This window comes from Papaver somniferum, chromosome 7, assembly GCF_003573695.1.
Source record: "Papaver somniferum cultivar HN1 chromosome 7, ASM357369v1, whole genome shotgun sequence".
In the NCBI taxonomy this organism is placed as follows: domain Eukaryota; kingdom Viridiplantae; phylum Streptophyta; class Magnoliopsida; order Ranunculales; family Papaveraceae; genus Papaver; species Papaver somniferum.
Window position 1 is genome coordinate 100,358,553 of NC_039364.1, and position 15,943 is coordinate 100,374,495.

Genomic DNA, 15,943 nt, shown 5'->3' on the forward strand with positions numbered 1-15,943 from the left:
GGCGTGACCATTGGCCAACCGGCCATGCCTTGGTCCCAACTGGCCCCACAACCCACGGTTCCTTATTATTTTATTATTATTATTATTTCTCTAATTTCATGAAAAAACTCCTTGATTTCATGGTATTTTTGCACAAATCATCAAATAATAATAAAATAAAATAAATTATGAAAACTTGTGGGACCGGGTCTTGGCCGGCCGGCCATGCCCTAGCCGGTCCCACACGTCCCTTTGTTTTATTATTTTATTATTAGTTTTCCTTGAATCCATCAAATTCCTTGATTTCATGGTATTTCTCCCAAATTAGGAAAAATTCCCTCAATTCATCAAAAATACATAAAAAATACACAAAAATTAGGGAAACTCGTGGATCGGGTCCAAGCCGGCCGGCCATGCCTTCCACGGTCCCGCACACCCTTGTATTTATTATTTTAATATTTTTTGCTTCCCTGAACTCATGAAAACTCCTTCAATTCATGGAAACTCCCTAAATTCATCAAATTTCTCAAAATTCATGAATTTTTCATAAAATCATCAAAATATTATAAAATTTAGGAAAAGGCACCACGGGACCGTGGTAACGACCGGCCGACCATGCCTTGACCACGGTGGTCCCACGCTTCCTCATTCCTTATTTTATAATTATTTTTCATCATCTCATGGTGTTTTCCTCAGTTTCGTCGAAACCCTAATTTTGGCATATTTTCTCGAATGGATGCTCAATTGCACGCCAGAAAATATCAAAATTCTCAGGACTGAGACGCGGACGCCTTGGGGACACGAGCACGCTATCTTGACCGACCAAGATTGGCTCTTTGGCTCACGGAAGCCGGTCCCATCAATTTTCACAGTTTTGACCTAATTTGCACAATTGCTCGTATTAGGTCCAAAACTCTTCCAAACACTTTGGATTTTCATGAAGTGATCGTCAGGCGGTCACATGACAACCCAGGGCCGGTTTCATGACTCCATGGTCGGTCCCTCGCCTCGTCATAATTAATTAGGTTTTCTCGTCTAAGGCTCAGACGAGCATTTTTGAATAAATGATTAAGCCAGCATTGAATCATTCTTTCACCAAAAAATCATCAACTCTTCAGGAGTTTTTTGTATTTGCTCACGTGAGCATATGGACACTACATGGTTGATCCACGGTCCTATTTAGTCGCTCTTTCCTTCGACCCATGGTTAAACTTTTGACGAACCATGAATTGATCATCAATTGATCAAATTAGGTTTCTGAATCCAAGGATCATCATTCCATATTCCAACCTTAATAATTTTACGACGGCCTCATGGTCATTAATTTTATTAATTATGCTCGGTTCAACGACCAGTATTTTAATTAATATTTTTGGTACGCTGCCAATAAGCCATCAGATGAGTAACACATGCTCAGACGATCAAATATTCAACAATTTATCACATGAGCAACACTTGCTCAGATGATAAATATTTTCTCAAACCAAGGAATATTGGTTCAACAATCAATATTCAACGATCCATCGAATGAGCAATACTTGCTCACTTCATCGTAAGAATTATACCTCTGTCTCATGACATGTTCAATTCATGAGTTTCAGAACATCATGTTCAACTCAGCAACTACATGGACTCATCGTCCCATCAAACCACGTAGTCATCAATTGACTAACATACCACGAGACGTCAATCATGTCACTTTGGGGGGATATCACTTAGGGTTTTGGTCTGGCGGTCTACGGCACGTGTGTTCAAACACACGATGGAATGTGAGCAAGTCTTGCAATCAGTTGAAGGAATTCACGAGGTAGTGGGTGGAAAATCGACCAAGTCTCCATACGTTGAGCAACTGGTTTCAAACACGATCTCCACTTCCCACTCCTTGATTCCATCAACTGTCACACTTCATGGGATCATGGTGTCTACAATTCCAACAATATAAATAAGTCTCTGAATCATGATTGAATCATCGGCATCATCAGTATCATCAATCTCACGTCAAACTGACAACACGAGATCATCAACTCATCAATTGAGCAATTTCAATCACTCAGAGCTTATCATATTCAGAATTCACACACCCACAGTCTTTGATTACCATTGATTCCACACATTTCTCAGCTTCCCTCTTACAGATCAACCCATCCTCTCTTGTGACCGAATTTACTCTGGAACGGTCATTGTCTTGATTTAGGTCGGAGTATTACAGATTGATCTCTCGAATCTAAAGCACCCCCTTTGCAGCGGTGCATCTGTGTGAGGTTTAACATTTCGCTCGGTTCGAGGAGTCTCCTCCGTACGGTCGTCTCCTCAATTCCTTAGAAACCTGAAAATCGTTTTTCCCCATTTACAGATTGGCGACCACAATGGGAGATCATTCTCTCGGTTGCAATCTCAATTTGGCAGGATTGTCGGTCTTAGGTATGGTTCAGTTATCAATCCGGGTTCAACACCCAACTCTAACATTGCAAGTCCTAGTGGTACTCCCAGCAAGTACTACTCCTATTAACGTTGCAGGCTCTAGTGGTAGCGCTAACACCACTCCTCCGGCCAGCAATATCACGTCACATGTTACTATCACTCTTCCAAGCACTGGTGCTCCAGAGATCGCCCTGCAAGTGACGACACTGGCGCCATCAACAATCCACTCTTTGGTTGATCTCCTGAAAAACCATAGGAAATCATCTTGATCTCATGAAGGTTCAGACTGACGTGGATGCAACACAGAAAGAGTTGTATGCTTATCTCAAAACTCTCACAGACAAGTTTGCGTCTGAACGAACTCAGCCTCAACGCGAAAAAGGAGAAGCTAAAGAAACATCTTCAACTGTTGATCCTGAAATCTCTCCTATCCATGTTGTACAAGATGAAGAATTCCGCAAAGCTGCAGGTGACTCTACAACAAAGGAACTTGCAGGCTTCATCGCTCGTGAGGACCTGGAACGCTTCATGGAGGATCGAGGAAAAGACAAAGCATCATCGGTTCATCGTTATCAACCTTCATAACCTGTTGCTACGCAAATAATTTCTTTCCTAAAGGGATACACTTCCCCAACGTTCGCACTATATAACGGAACATAGAGCGCTCGAGAACACGTCTCTCGATCCCTGGAGGCACTAGGAGAGCATGAACAAAACGAAATTATCCCAATATACAGAGCCATTCTCTGTGACTCCAGACTCTCTCAGAACTTCATGAAGCATCCAAACGATCAGCGAATATTACACCTGCTTTGCTGAGCAAAGTCTGCAAGGTCGAGGAACCTCGGAGCAGCCGACGCCTGATCAACAAACAGTACGATGTCCAACCTTCCATGAACCTTGTTGATCAAGGATCAAAAAGAAAGCTTTTTCTCAAACATGCGACATCCAACACCTCTTCCTACAAAAGCATCACGGAAGGATAACCAATCTTGCACAAACCTCGACCTGGCATCAACGAACGGGAAAATGATCGGACAGACTCAAACTTCTCATGAAGGAGTGATCGAGTTACTGGAAGTCTGGGTCCCAGACGGTGCAATCAAACTGTTACTCATCATAGAGAGCCAATATGAAGAATCCAAGGTATTGTCACCTTCATAGATTTATCAATCATTCGACAAGTAACTGCAATATTTTGAAGCACGTCACCAAAGAGAAGGTTGATCCACAATAGATTCAACTGGGCACTGGAGGAGTACACAAGAATCCTCTCCCAATCATAACCTTTACACTCTCTGAACAACCTATCAAAGAGGCAGTTCAATCCTTGGTCGAACGTGAATTGCTCTATCTGTCGAAGGCACAAAAGAGAGACATGTTCACAACACTGAACCACATCGTGTCAAGAAGTCCATCCCGGAAATATTTCTTGAGACTCCAGCCACAAACCAAGAGATGTACGACTGGGGACTGCTTACCACAGTCGAAGAAACGAATTTGGAAGAACGTTGATCGATGCCGGCACCGCCATCAACATCATTCCACTGAAAACCTCAGAGCCGCAGGCATTAGTCGACAAGAAGCTACTCATGCTCCCATCTCAATCAGAGACCTTGAAGGAGCGCTCGGAATACTTATGGCTACATCATTCTCAAAGTGAACATAAGTTCAACACTGGACAGAAACCAAGTTTCACATAATCAGGAAGATCCAGGATATGACATGTCCTTCAGACGTGCGTGGATCCACGCTGAAAATATGGGTACTTACAGAGCGCCTTTGGTTACACGTCTCTCCAACGAAGAAAATTCTGATCCAGAATATTTGACGGACATTCCATCATCAGAGTACTTGGAGGAATTTCAAACTTTGACGAGGTTGAAGAAAGAACCTGAAAAAGATGCATATACATCCATCAAGAGGTTCCGCACTCAGGAAAGTCTCATCCCATGTCTATGTCATTTATTTCCTCACATGCTATCCTAGCATGGGACTCAATTCTGCTAGCAACTCTGGAAGACGTTATGAATGGTAGCTTCACCATATTGGTATTTTACCAAGTGGTTGAATCTGACGCTCCTCCGAATCAAGCACTTAAACATTCATTACCGAGATGATGTCCAAACATGGAAAAGAACACTTCGGGTGTTTCTCCTGAAAGTCCATGTGTTTCACAAACTCAGAAAGCTCTGATGTCTGCACAAGTGTCGAATCCCACTACCGCAACGAAAGGGATGATGAATCAATGGAAGATACTCCAGGGCCGAGATGATCAAACATTCGATGCTTAAGGAATATACGCTTCAACGCTCAAGCATCTAAGAAGCCATCAAATTGTACTCCCAATCAAAGAGTACAACTTCAGCACAAATATCTCGACGATGACACATTGATTCAACGCCAACATGATCAAAGTGTAACTAAACTACAATCGATAAGTCTTCATTATCCCATGATAAGACTTCCGAAGCAGATGCTACATCATTCATACATGGATGGCACTAACTCCTTCAACATACACTGGGAAACCTGAGTTACGCTTTCAGGAGCATTCAGGTTGAACTCTCAGTACACCTTCATCTTAGGGACGCTCAACTCATCAACTAGTTCGTAAAAGGCTCACTGGATGGAGGAGCAAAGATTATATCTGTAATCATGGTTCTAGCCTTTTCGGTCTTTGGAGCAACTTCAACCATGGTATCAATATCAACAATAATCTCTAGAGGAACACCATCCCTAATTTCATCATCGACAAGGATCTCTGGAGCGTAATCATTCATGGTCTCAGCACCAACAACGGTCTCAAAAGCAACATCCTCAGGGCTTCATCAACTAATCATTCTCTGAAGTGTTACACATGAAGCGGACTTATCTAAGAACCAATGATTCATATCAATATATGTAGACATGATAACATGAACATCTTCCCAAATCTTGCACGACGGACGGGTACAAGTCAAAGTCTTTTACAAGATGTTCTCATCGCCTCTACAAATGAGATACGACATGCTCCAGGCCATGGGTTTACAAAAACGTACCAACGGGTGATGAATGAGACAATACTTCCTCAACAAAAGATGTTCGTCTATGTTTCTTCTACAACATACCAAAAGGGCGCACCAATAGGACATACGAGCTGAAAGATATGGCTTTTACCGTCAGGTCTACGGAATCTGAAAAAATTTGTACGGGATTACAAATTACAAATGTGCACGCTTCGTTGGTTGACCTCTACAACTCCAAATTGAGTGATTCTTTTCTAATGTGATAACTAAGCCTCTTAGCTTCGAAAGTTGGGGTTAAGCATCGAATTCCGACCTTGTATGAGGTCCCTAAAGCTTCCAGAGCGAACAACATGCAAGCAAAAATTCTTAGACGGGATTCATGACTTCCACAGTCGATCGGTGTTCACCAGGTCTTTCCACTAAGTACTTCATCAAGGTACCTCCAACTTCTACCACCTAGGTATTTACATCAATTTTTCTACCTGGGTCCTCTATCCAAGTCTTTCCAGAAGAAGAGAAGACGAAAAGGAGATATCTAACAAAATACTGGGGACTGACGATCCACTGATCATGACGACCAGTTTCACAGTCCAAGACTCGTGGCACCAGACTCTCATGTGCTAATCATTCATCATAAAAGTAATTCTACCATCGGTACATGAAACCGTGGTCATTACATCATCCCCTCTCAAGAGCAACCTCAGCTATGGTCCCATGACCAGGGTTTCAGAAGAAATGTTTCTACGACTGACAAAAGCAAGATGGCGCTGCAAGCACCATGATCATGTATCAATCAAGGGGTCCTGATATCAAACGAATAAATGACATTAAAATCCTTCACCAACCGTTCAAGACACAAGCGAATGGTCTAAGAACACAACATGAGTGTTTTACAGCAAGCTCGGCTGAGATGATTTTACAATGTCCTGTACAAACCGACGAGCTGGGAGCAATTGGTGAAGAATCGAGGGATGGGTCATATACCATTCTCTTCGTATGAATGTCCTATACAACATATCCAAAATTCAAAACAATTAGAGAAACGAGCAAAGATTTGTGGCCAAAACATGGAGCAACATGCCATCTGAAAAGGTTCTGAAGGTCTCCTGGAAGTTCACTATTTCGCCTTTTTCAGGCGCTAAACATGCTCAAACTTCAAAGAGCTTCTTTAATAAAGCTTGTAAATTTCCTGGGCTTGAAGATACATATGCAAACCGCTAAAATCAGACTTCGGACGAAGATTCTACAACGTTTCTAGTAAAATCTGAAGTCTGAAATTTTCCGATAACGTATTTTGGCAAAGTTATCCATAAATTCACATGGATTTTCATTCATTCATTCACGAATCAGCGATATCATAATTCTTTGAATAAATTACAGGAGATATACTTACTAAGGGAGTCTCTAAATCATTTGAAGGCTCGACGATGCCAGAATCTCCGTTGACAACACCACTATCTCCATTCGGTTCGGGATTTCGGGAATTCTCCATATTCCCATCTCCCAAAGAAGAGTGCGCTTCATCAACATGATTCTTATATACAATGATTTCTTCCTGGATTCATCAACGAAAATTATTATTATTTCATTCAAGGAGATGCCGCGATCACCTGCACGAAAGAGATATTTATATCGACTTTTTCATCAGTACTGGATTCCTGAATTGTTCGCCTGGGAACAAGTTGAAGACCGTCAATCGATGGAGAAAATGTCTGAAAAGAAATAACAAAACCTTGGTCTCGTGATCCTAATTGCACGTGCAGGAAAAAGTCATGACACAAGGAGCGGTAACAACTCACCAAAGAAACGGCTGGGGACTGCACGTCATTTGCTAACATCCTGTAGTCCTTACTTCTGGGTGCTCCGCCCCGAAGACTTTCTTCCATTTCCGAGGAGTCTACATTGATCTGAAACCTCACTACATGATCATCCTGTGGTATAGTTGATGAAATAACCAGGAGTACAAATCAGTATGAAGGATCTCTCACCATCACTCAGAGGTCCCAGAAGTACCATTTCTTGAAGTTACACCCGCGGAGATGTCATCCCTGGAAACATCGTCTTTGAAAGTGTCATCATGGGAGTCAGTCATTCTTGCAAAGTTGCTGTGACAGATGCATAACATTCAGCGCATCATTTATACAAAGCGCAGGATTCGGCAAAACAACGAATCATGGAATAAAGATGCTCACATCAGCGTCTGCAAAAATGGTAACTTTCAACTATTACTTGTTTACGATTCCACTAACAGTACACGAGTTAATACTTCAAATCTTGCTCGTTCCTTCAAACCTGCTAAGACGAGCAAAATTCTGACATGATTTTCACAAAACCGTGAACAACCCACGTAAATTTTACAATGTGAACATTCACTGGTTTCTCAAAATTTGGACAGACGTCTATTCTACGATTGTGAAAACTCACATATAGACATTCTTTCACCATGTATGGTTGTCTACTTTCAACAATTGTGCAAAATCAAAACATTGATTTTACAAAATATATTTTAACGTGAAACTCACGTAAATTTGAAAAATATATCTATATATTTTTGCTCCCTCGCACGAGCATCTGTCTTTGAAGCGAGAGTATATTTTCAAAGATTTCCGAAAGATCAAAGATAAAAATTTTCATGAAGGCTCATAAACAAAATTTTATTACTAACAGACGCACGTCTATCAAAAAAAAAACTTTTCTCTCGTACGAGCATCCACCTTTGAAACGAGAGATTATTCCACTTTGTGAAATCTCACATATTTAAAATATAAAATTCTGGTTTTCGTGAAAGCTCATAGACGAATTTTATATCATTAGACTAAGGTCTATTTTGTTTGTTCCTTAAACTAACGAACGAACGAGCGTCTATTCATAAAACAAGGACTTGTTTTCATGGGACAGGCCCGCGAATCCTAACCGACCACGGACTCGTCGTCCAAACCAGCGGTTCAACACCAATTTATGCTCATCAAACGACGCTCCAATCATGACATTGAAGCCTTCATCAAGTCGTGGTTTGCTCATGCTCTCTAAATCCGGTAACGTCTCAAGTTACGACTAAGTTCAATTGCTGGTATTATTATTTATGGCTGGAAAATCACCATTTAATGCTGACTGAGGAACACAGCTTTCCTCAGTAAGCAGGGGACTTAATGTAGATGGTGGATTTTCGACAAGGGCTAAAATCGTAAACTCATAATTATACGAAGCTCTGATCCAGCAATCAGACGTGAGTATTGAAACACGGGTCTCTCATCGAATTCTCAACGGAGAGTACTTTCTCTCAGAGTACATGTAGATATGTAGTCTCACGACTGGACAACGTCATATCTCATGAACACTGAACACTTTCAGTGATTATTTCTATATAGTATCACGAGATGGACGGCTCCTAGACAGCTTGCTCTGATAGTATAGAGCGATAACGTCTTCAGAAACAAACAACGAGTTTACCCTGACTATATAAATGATATGACTTACCGACAAGCTCGTATCAGGATAATTAATGCTCCTAGACAGCTTGCTCTGCTAATATAGAGCCACAAAGTTAATTATTCCTAATTACAATTGCTCCTATTCCATGGTCGAATCCACGACTGGTCCCATGGAATGGCAATAACAATTGTTCTGATTCTATGATCGAATCCACGGCTTGATCTCATAGAATAGCAATAACTATATTATCTCATTACTCCGATTTCATGATCGAATCCACAACTGCTCTCATAAATGGTAATAGATAAATCTTAATTACTCCGATTCTATGGTCGAATCTACGATCCCATGGAATGGTAATGCTCACTTTATTATTCTGAATTCGTAGTCGAATCCTCAGCTGATCCTATGAATTAATAATAAACATCTTATTACTCAGTCTTGTGAATTATTCTCCACTGGATTCCACAGTTAGTAATAAATAATCAACAACCGGGTGTCTGAGCTACCTCTAAGTAAGCCCCGATTCAAATGGTGAAGGTGTATTCAACGACGATACACTAACAGTCACCGCACGAACGAGTATTTCAAAAATACAACGAAACGATGAACCTATGCAAAATAGAGAAGAAAATAATAAATAATTAAAAATATTGACCAGGGTGTTGGGAACACGGACACACGACCAACCGACCGTGTCGTGGTCAATCCCACGCCAGTTTTAAATTTTTAATGCATTTATATTATTTTCCATGATTTGATGAAAATTCTCTCATTTTATCAAATCTCCTTCGTCTCGAGGAAACTCCTCGGTTTCATGGTACTTCCATAAATCCATAAAAAATAATATAAAATTAAGGAAAGGAGTGTGGGGCGTGACCATTGGCCAACCGGCCATGCCTTGGTCCCAACCGGCCCCACACCCCACGACTCCTTATTATTTTATTATTATTATTATTTCTCTAATTTCATGAAAAAACTCCTTGATTTCATGGTATTTTTGCACAAATCATCAAATAATAATAAAATAAAATAAATTATGAAAACTTGTGGGACCGGGTCTTGGCCGGCCGGCCATGCCCTAGCCGGTCCCACACGCCCCTTTGTTTTACTATTTTATTATTAGTTTTCCTTGAATTCATCAAATTCCTTGATTTCATGGTATTTCTCCCAAATTAGGAAAAATTCCCTCAATTCATCAAAAATACATAAAAAATACACAAAAATTAGGGAAACTCGTGGGATCGGGCCCAAGCCGGTAGACCATGCCTTCCACGGTCCCACACGCCCTTGTTTTTATTATTTTAATATTTTTTGCTTCCCTGAACTCATGAAAACTCCTTCAATTAAAATTAAGGAAAAGGCACCACGGGACCGTGGTCACGACCGGCCGACCATGCCTTGACCACGGCGGTCCCACGCCTCCTCATTCCTTATTTTATAATTATTTTTCATCATCTCATGGTGTTTTCCTCAGTTTCGTCGAAACCCTAATTTTGGCATATTTTCTCGAATGGATGCTCAATTGCACGCCAAAAAATATCAAAATTCTCAGGACTGAGACGCGGACGCCTTGGGGACACAAGCACGCTATCTTGACCGACCAAGATTGGCTCTTTGGCTCACGGAAGCCGGTCCCATCAATTTTCACAGTTTTGACCTAATTTGCACAATTGCTCGTATTAGGTCCAAAACTCTTCCAAACACTTTGGATTTTCATGAAGTGATCGTCAGGCGGTCACATGACATTTCATGACTCCATGGTCGGTCCCTCGCCTCGTCATAATTAATTAGGTTTTCTCGCCTAAGGCTCAGACGAGCATTTTTGAATAAATGATTAAGCCAGCATTTAATCATTCTTTCACCAACAAATCGTCAACTCTTCAGGAGTTCTTTGTATTTGCTCACTTTGAGCATATGGAAACTACATGGTTGATCCACGGTCCCATGTAGTCGCTCCCTCCTTTGTCTCATGGTTAAACTTCTGACGAACCATGAATTGATCATCAATTGATCAAATTAGGGTTTCTGAATCCAAGGATCATCATTCCAGATTCTAACCTTAATAATTTTACGACGGCCTCATGGTCATTAATTTTATTAATTATGCTCGGTTTAACAACCAATATTTTAATTAATATTTTTGGTACGCTGCCAATAAGCCATCAGATGAGCAACACATGCTCAGACGATCAAATATTCAACAATTCATCACATGAGCAACACTTGCTCAGATGATAAATATTTGCTCAAACCAAGGAATATTGGTTCAACAATCAATATTCAACGATCCATCGAATGAGCAATACTTGCTCACTTCATCGTAAGAATTATACCTCTGTCTCATGATATGTTCAATTCATGAGTTTCAGAACATCATGTTTAACTCAGCAACTACATGGACTCATCGTCCCATCAAACCACGAAGTCATCAATTGACTAACATACCACGAGACGTCAATCGTGTCACTTTGGGGGGATATCACTTAGGGTTTTGGTCTGGCGGTCTACGGCACGTGTGTTCAAACACACGATGGAATGTGAGCAAGTCGTGCAATCAGTTGAAGGAATTCACGAGGTAGTGGGTGGAAAATCGACCAAGTCTCCATACGTTGAGCAACTGGTTTCAAACACGATCTCCACTTCCCACTCCTTGATTCCATCAACTGTCACACTTCATGGGATCATGGTGTCTACAATTCCAACAATATAAATAAGTCTTTGAATCATGATTGAATCATCGGCATCATCAATCTCACGTCAAACTGACAACACGAGATCATCAACTCATTAATTGAGCAACTACTCTCAATTGAGCAATTTCAATCACTCAGAGCTTATAATATTCAAAATTCACACACCCACAGTCTTTGATTACCATTGATTACACACATTTCTCAGCTTCCCTCTTACAGATCAACCCATCCTCTCTTGTGACCGAATTTACTCTGGAACGGTCATTGTCTTGATTTAGGCTGGAGTACTACAGATTGATCTCTCGAATCTAAAGCACCCCCTTTGCAGCGGTGCATCTGTGTGAGGTTTAACATTTCGCTCGGTTCGAGGAGTCTCCTCCGTACGGTCGTCTCCTCAATTCCTTAGAAACCAGCAAATCGTTTTTCCCCATCTACAGGGGTTCATAATCTTTGGTGCACAATACTTGTTTCAGTATAAGAGGATCCAACTATAATAGGTTTATCCTTGTGGTATATTGGATTGATTAGTTCTGTAGATCGGCATCAATACATTTCTTTGTGATTAAAAGTATTGATTGCAAAATCTTAACAATTACCTTTGGTAGTTGAACATAAGATAGATCTAAGAACCCGACGAAGGAGTTTATTTGAGATAAACAGAAGAGCCTTTATCGAACTCACATCACTTGGTTGAAGAGAGTTGATACTAAACAGATTTGTTGTTCCTTTACTGTTTGGAATACGAACCAAAGGAATTCTTCCAAGTACGTGACTTATTCATAGGTCGGAGGCGTGGGAATACAGATGGAACTAGGTGAACTATATGTTTAGTTGCTTGGTCTCAACTATACGAAGTTGGTGTAATTTTGTGTAGCGGCTTAATCCTGAGAGTATTCAATTCTGGACAAGGTCCCGGGGTTTTTCTGCATTTGCGGTTTCCTCGTTAACAAAATCTTGTTGTGTCATGTACTTTATATTTCCGCATTATAATTATTTTATTATAATTAAATTAAATTACACAAACGTTAATTCCTATTTACTTGATAAGCAATCCTATTGTGTTTGGTTAAGTCCGGACCTTTTTTCTATAAATTAAACATACTTCGTTATTGTATTGTCTCGATCTCGTATCCATAGATGATCACACGAAGTGTGAACAGATTAGTTGCATTGTCTCGACTCATTCTATAGACAATCACTTTCGGAGAAAGGACTTATAGGTAGGAAAAGTTTTAGCTTGAGGTATATTTGGGTACCCTCGCCTTTTCATCCTTCATATTAGCTTGACCAAAAATAAGTATATCATCAGCAAACAATAAATGGGTTATAGGAGGAGCTTTCCTAGAAACTTTGATACCAGTAAGATCTTTCTTCATTTCAACAGCAAGTAGGGACCTAGAAAGATATTTCATGGCCAGAATAAAGAGATAAGGGGATAGAGGATACCCTTGTCTAATTCCTCTTGTTGGTACAAACTGATCACAGGGTGAACCATTAATAAGAACATTAATACTAGTAGTAGTAACACATTGTATGATCAAATTGCAAAAATCTTTGCTAAATCCAAAACTCTCAAGAACCTTATCGAGAAAAGACCATTCTAGTCTGTCAAAAGCTTTTGACAGATCTAGTTTAATTCCCATTGTACCACTGAGACCCTCTTTGTGTTTCATTGAATGGATCATATCATGGGAAATAATAATATTGTCATGAATATCTCTCCCTGGTACAAAAGCATCCTGGTAAGGAGATGTTAATCTCTTAAGAAGTGGCTTGATTCTATTATCTAAGATCTTAGACACTATCTTATAAGAGGCATTACAAAGGCCAATTGGCCTAAATTCAGATGGCAATTTAGGATTCTTGCATATAGGAATTAGGGAAATGTATGTCCTATTAAGACTTTCTAGGCATGTGACCACATTGAAAGAATCTCTGAACCACATTTATAACATCCTTACCCACAATTGACCATTGTGATTGGTAAAATCCTACTTGGAAGCCATCTGGACCTGGAGAACTCCAAGCATGCATATTTTTAACAACATTTTCAATCTCAAATTCATTAGGAATAGCAAAAAAAGTAACATTATCAGCATCTGTGACAATTCTGGGAATAATATCAAAACAATGATCAGGCAAATCAGGATTTGAAGTACAAGAAACAACACTAAAATAATTAGTAAGCATCATTTTAATATCATTCTTATCCCTAAGCCAATTTCTATTTTGATCACAAAGGGCACTAATATTATTGGTATGCAATCTCTTATTAACCATGGTATGAAAATATCCAGTGTTATTGTCCATATCAAACATAGACTTATCCCTAGATTCCTCCTTATAAAAGTCAGACTCAATTTTGTACCAATTTTCCATATCACTAGTAATAGCTTTGACTCTAACATGCTGATCAGTTGAACTAGTATCATTTTGAGCATCATAAAGCATTTTTTGTAGATTTTTAATGTTCAACTTAATGTCCCTAAATTCCATCCTATTCCACTGAGATAAAGCTATTCTAGCACTATGTTGTTTCTGATTCAATTTATAAGCAGGGCTACCTTGGACATCAACATTCAGGAATTTTCAAGTTTTTTCTTAAAGATACCATGTTCAATCCATGTCCTAAAGAATTTAAATGGTCTCCACAAATGCTTGGGAATATGATCAGTTATAAGCAGCACAGGGCAGTGATCAGAAGCAATGAAATCCAAATGCAAAAGTTTAGCAGAAGAAAAGTTTAAAGACCAATCAACATTTCAGAGGACCATATCTCGTCTAGATTTCCTAGTTCCTGTTCCAAAAGAGTTACTAGTCCAAGTGTAATCCTTTCCTTCAAAACCAATATCCATTAAACCAGCATCATTAACTCTACTTTGAACCCATTTATCTGAAGTATTATTATTACTATCCAAATGAAAATTCAAATCACCAAGAACTACCCAAGGTTGTTGCACATCCTTGCTAAACTCAGACAAAAAATCCCATTGTGTTTTTTTAGGTTCAGAGTAAGTTGAACCATACATAAAAGATATAAGCACTTGAGGTTTACTAGGATCTAATTGGATTAGAGCATGAATAATGTTATTTTCACAACCAATAACTTCAACATCAATACCATCCTTCCACATTATCACAAGTCCACCAGCACTTCCTACTTTATCAATGCATACATAATTTAGGTAATGGACAAATTGAGCAACTAACACCATTCTATGTTCATCAACTTTAGTTTCACAAAAAAAAAGTCAGGATTTTGAGTTTTGACTAAGTTTTGAAATTGTTGTTTAGTAAAATTATTTGCAATACCTTGTACATTCCAAGAAATAATTTTCATTTTGAAAAATAGGTAACTTAAATCAAATGAAGTGTAAGATTTGAGAATAAATACCTTAGCCTCCTTAGTACTGCAATTTGTGGAACCCCCTTATGTGACCATGTGTGTTGCTTGTGTGCTCATCAGTTTTCCATTACTATTATATCCATGTTCCAAAACATGAGAAACTGAAAAATCATTTCTCTGCCTCTTACCCAACCTTTCCCCTTCAACATTACCATCTTGTACACTTTAACCAACAATACTTGAGATAACAGAATAACCATCCTTAGGTGGAACAAGAGCATTACCCCTATTATCATACCTCTTAGTAAAATTGGGAACCTGATCTCAACCCCTAGCAATCACAATCTGCTTCCTTTCCCCTTTTCTAGCTTCACCAAAGAAATGTGGCTTAACATGAGCCTTAGCCAGAAAGTCAGCAGTAGCCTTACAAGCACCATTAATATGATTAATGATATAACATTTTGGACATATTTTGTGTGGCTGCTTCTCATAGAAAAACTTGATCCATCTAGTTGAATTTGCATTAGTAATTGCCATTACTTCTCTTCTCAAAGGATAGTTAATATCCACTTGAACACACACCTTAACAGGGTCACTTCCTGCTTACACACCATCTTCAGGTTCAATTGCTAGAACTGAACCCATAATATTACCAACCTTAGTAATAGCCTTGAAATTCATATGTTCTGGAAGAATTTTCTTAACTTGAATCCAGAAGCATTGTTTACTCCAATCCAATTCTTGATAAATAATTTCAGAGTTGTAATAGCAAAGGTTAACTAGAAACCCATTGATACTCCAAGGTCGAGAATCAAATACCTTCTTACGAGTATCTTCATCTTTAAACTGAAACTCCATAATGTTTGTATCCAACTCAAAAAAATTTATATCACCAGATGGAATAATTTCCCATATGGAACCAAGTACCTTTTCTACTGATTTTAAACCCATCTTTCCTTCAACAAAGATTTTGTCAACTAAACTGAATTCAACTTCAGCTTCTTCTTTGTCTTCATTATCTTCAGATTGATGATAAACAACTTCTTGAACATCTCCAGCTC

At 39.3% G+C, this 15,943-nt stretch overlaps 1 protein-coding gene across 1 annotated transcript in view; it reads right to left on the reverse strand.

Annotated features, from left to right (window-relative positions):
• Positions 1-14,032, reverse strand: part of LOC113294986 — a 28,867-nt gene extending 14,835 nt beyond the window's left edge. Inside the window, exons 1-2 of the mRNA XM_026543350.1 lie at positions 13,532-14,032; positions 12,793-13,398 (exon numbers count right to left, since the gene is read on the reverse strand). Of these exons, the coding sequence (XP_026399135.1) occupies positions 12,793-13,398; positions 13,532-14,032 (1,107 nt within the window). The remainder of the gene's footprint in view (positions 1-12,792; positions 13,399-13,531) is intronic.
• Positions 14,033-15,943: the final 1,911 nt, after the last annotated feature.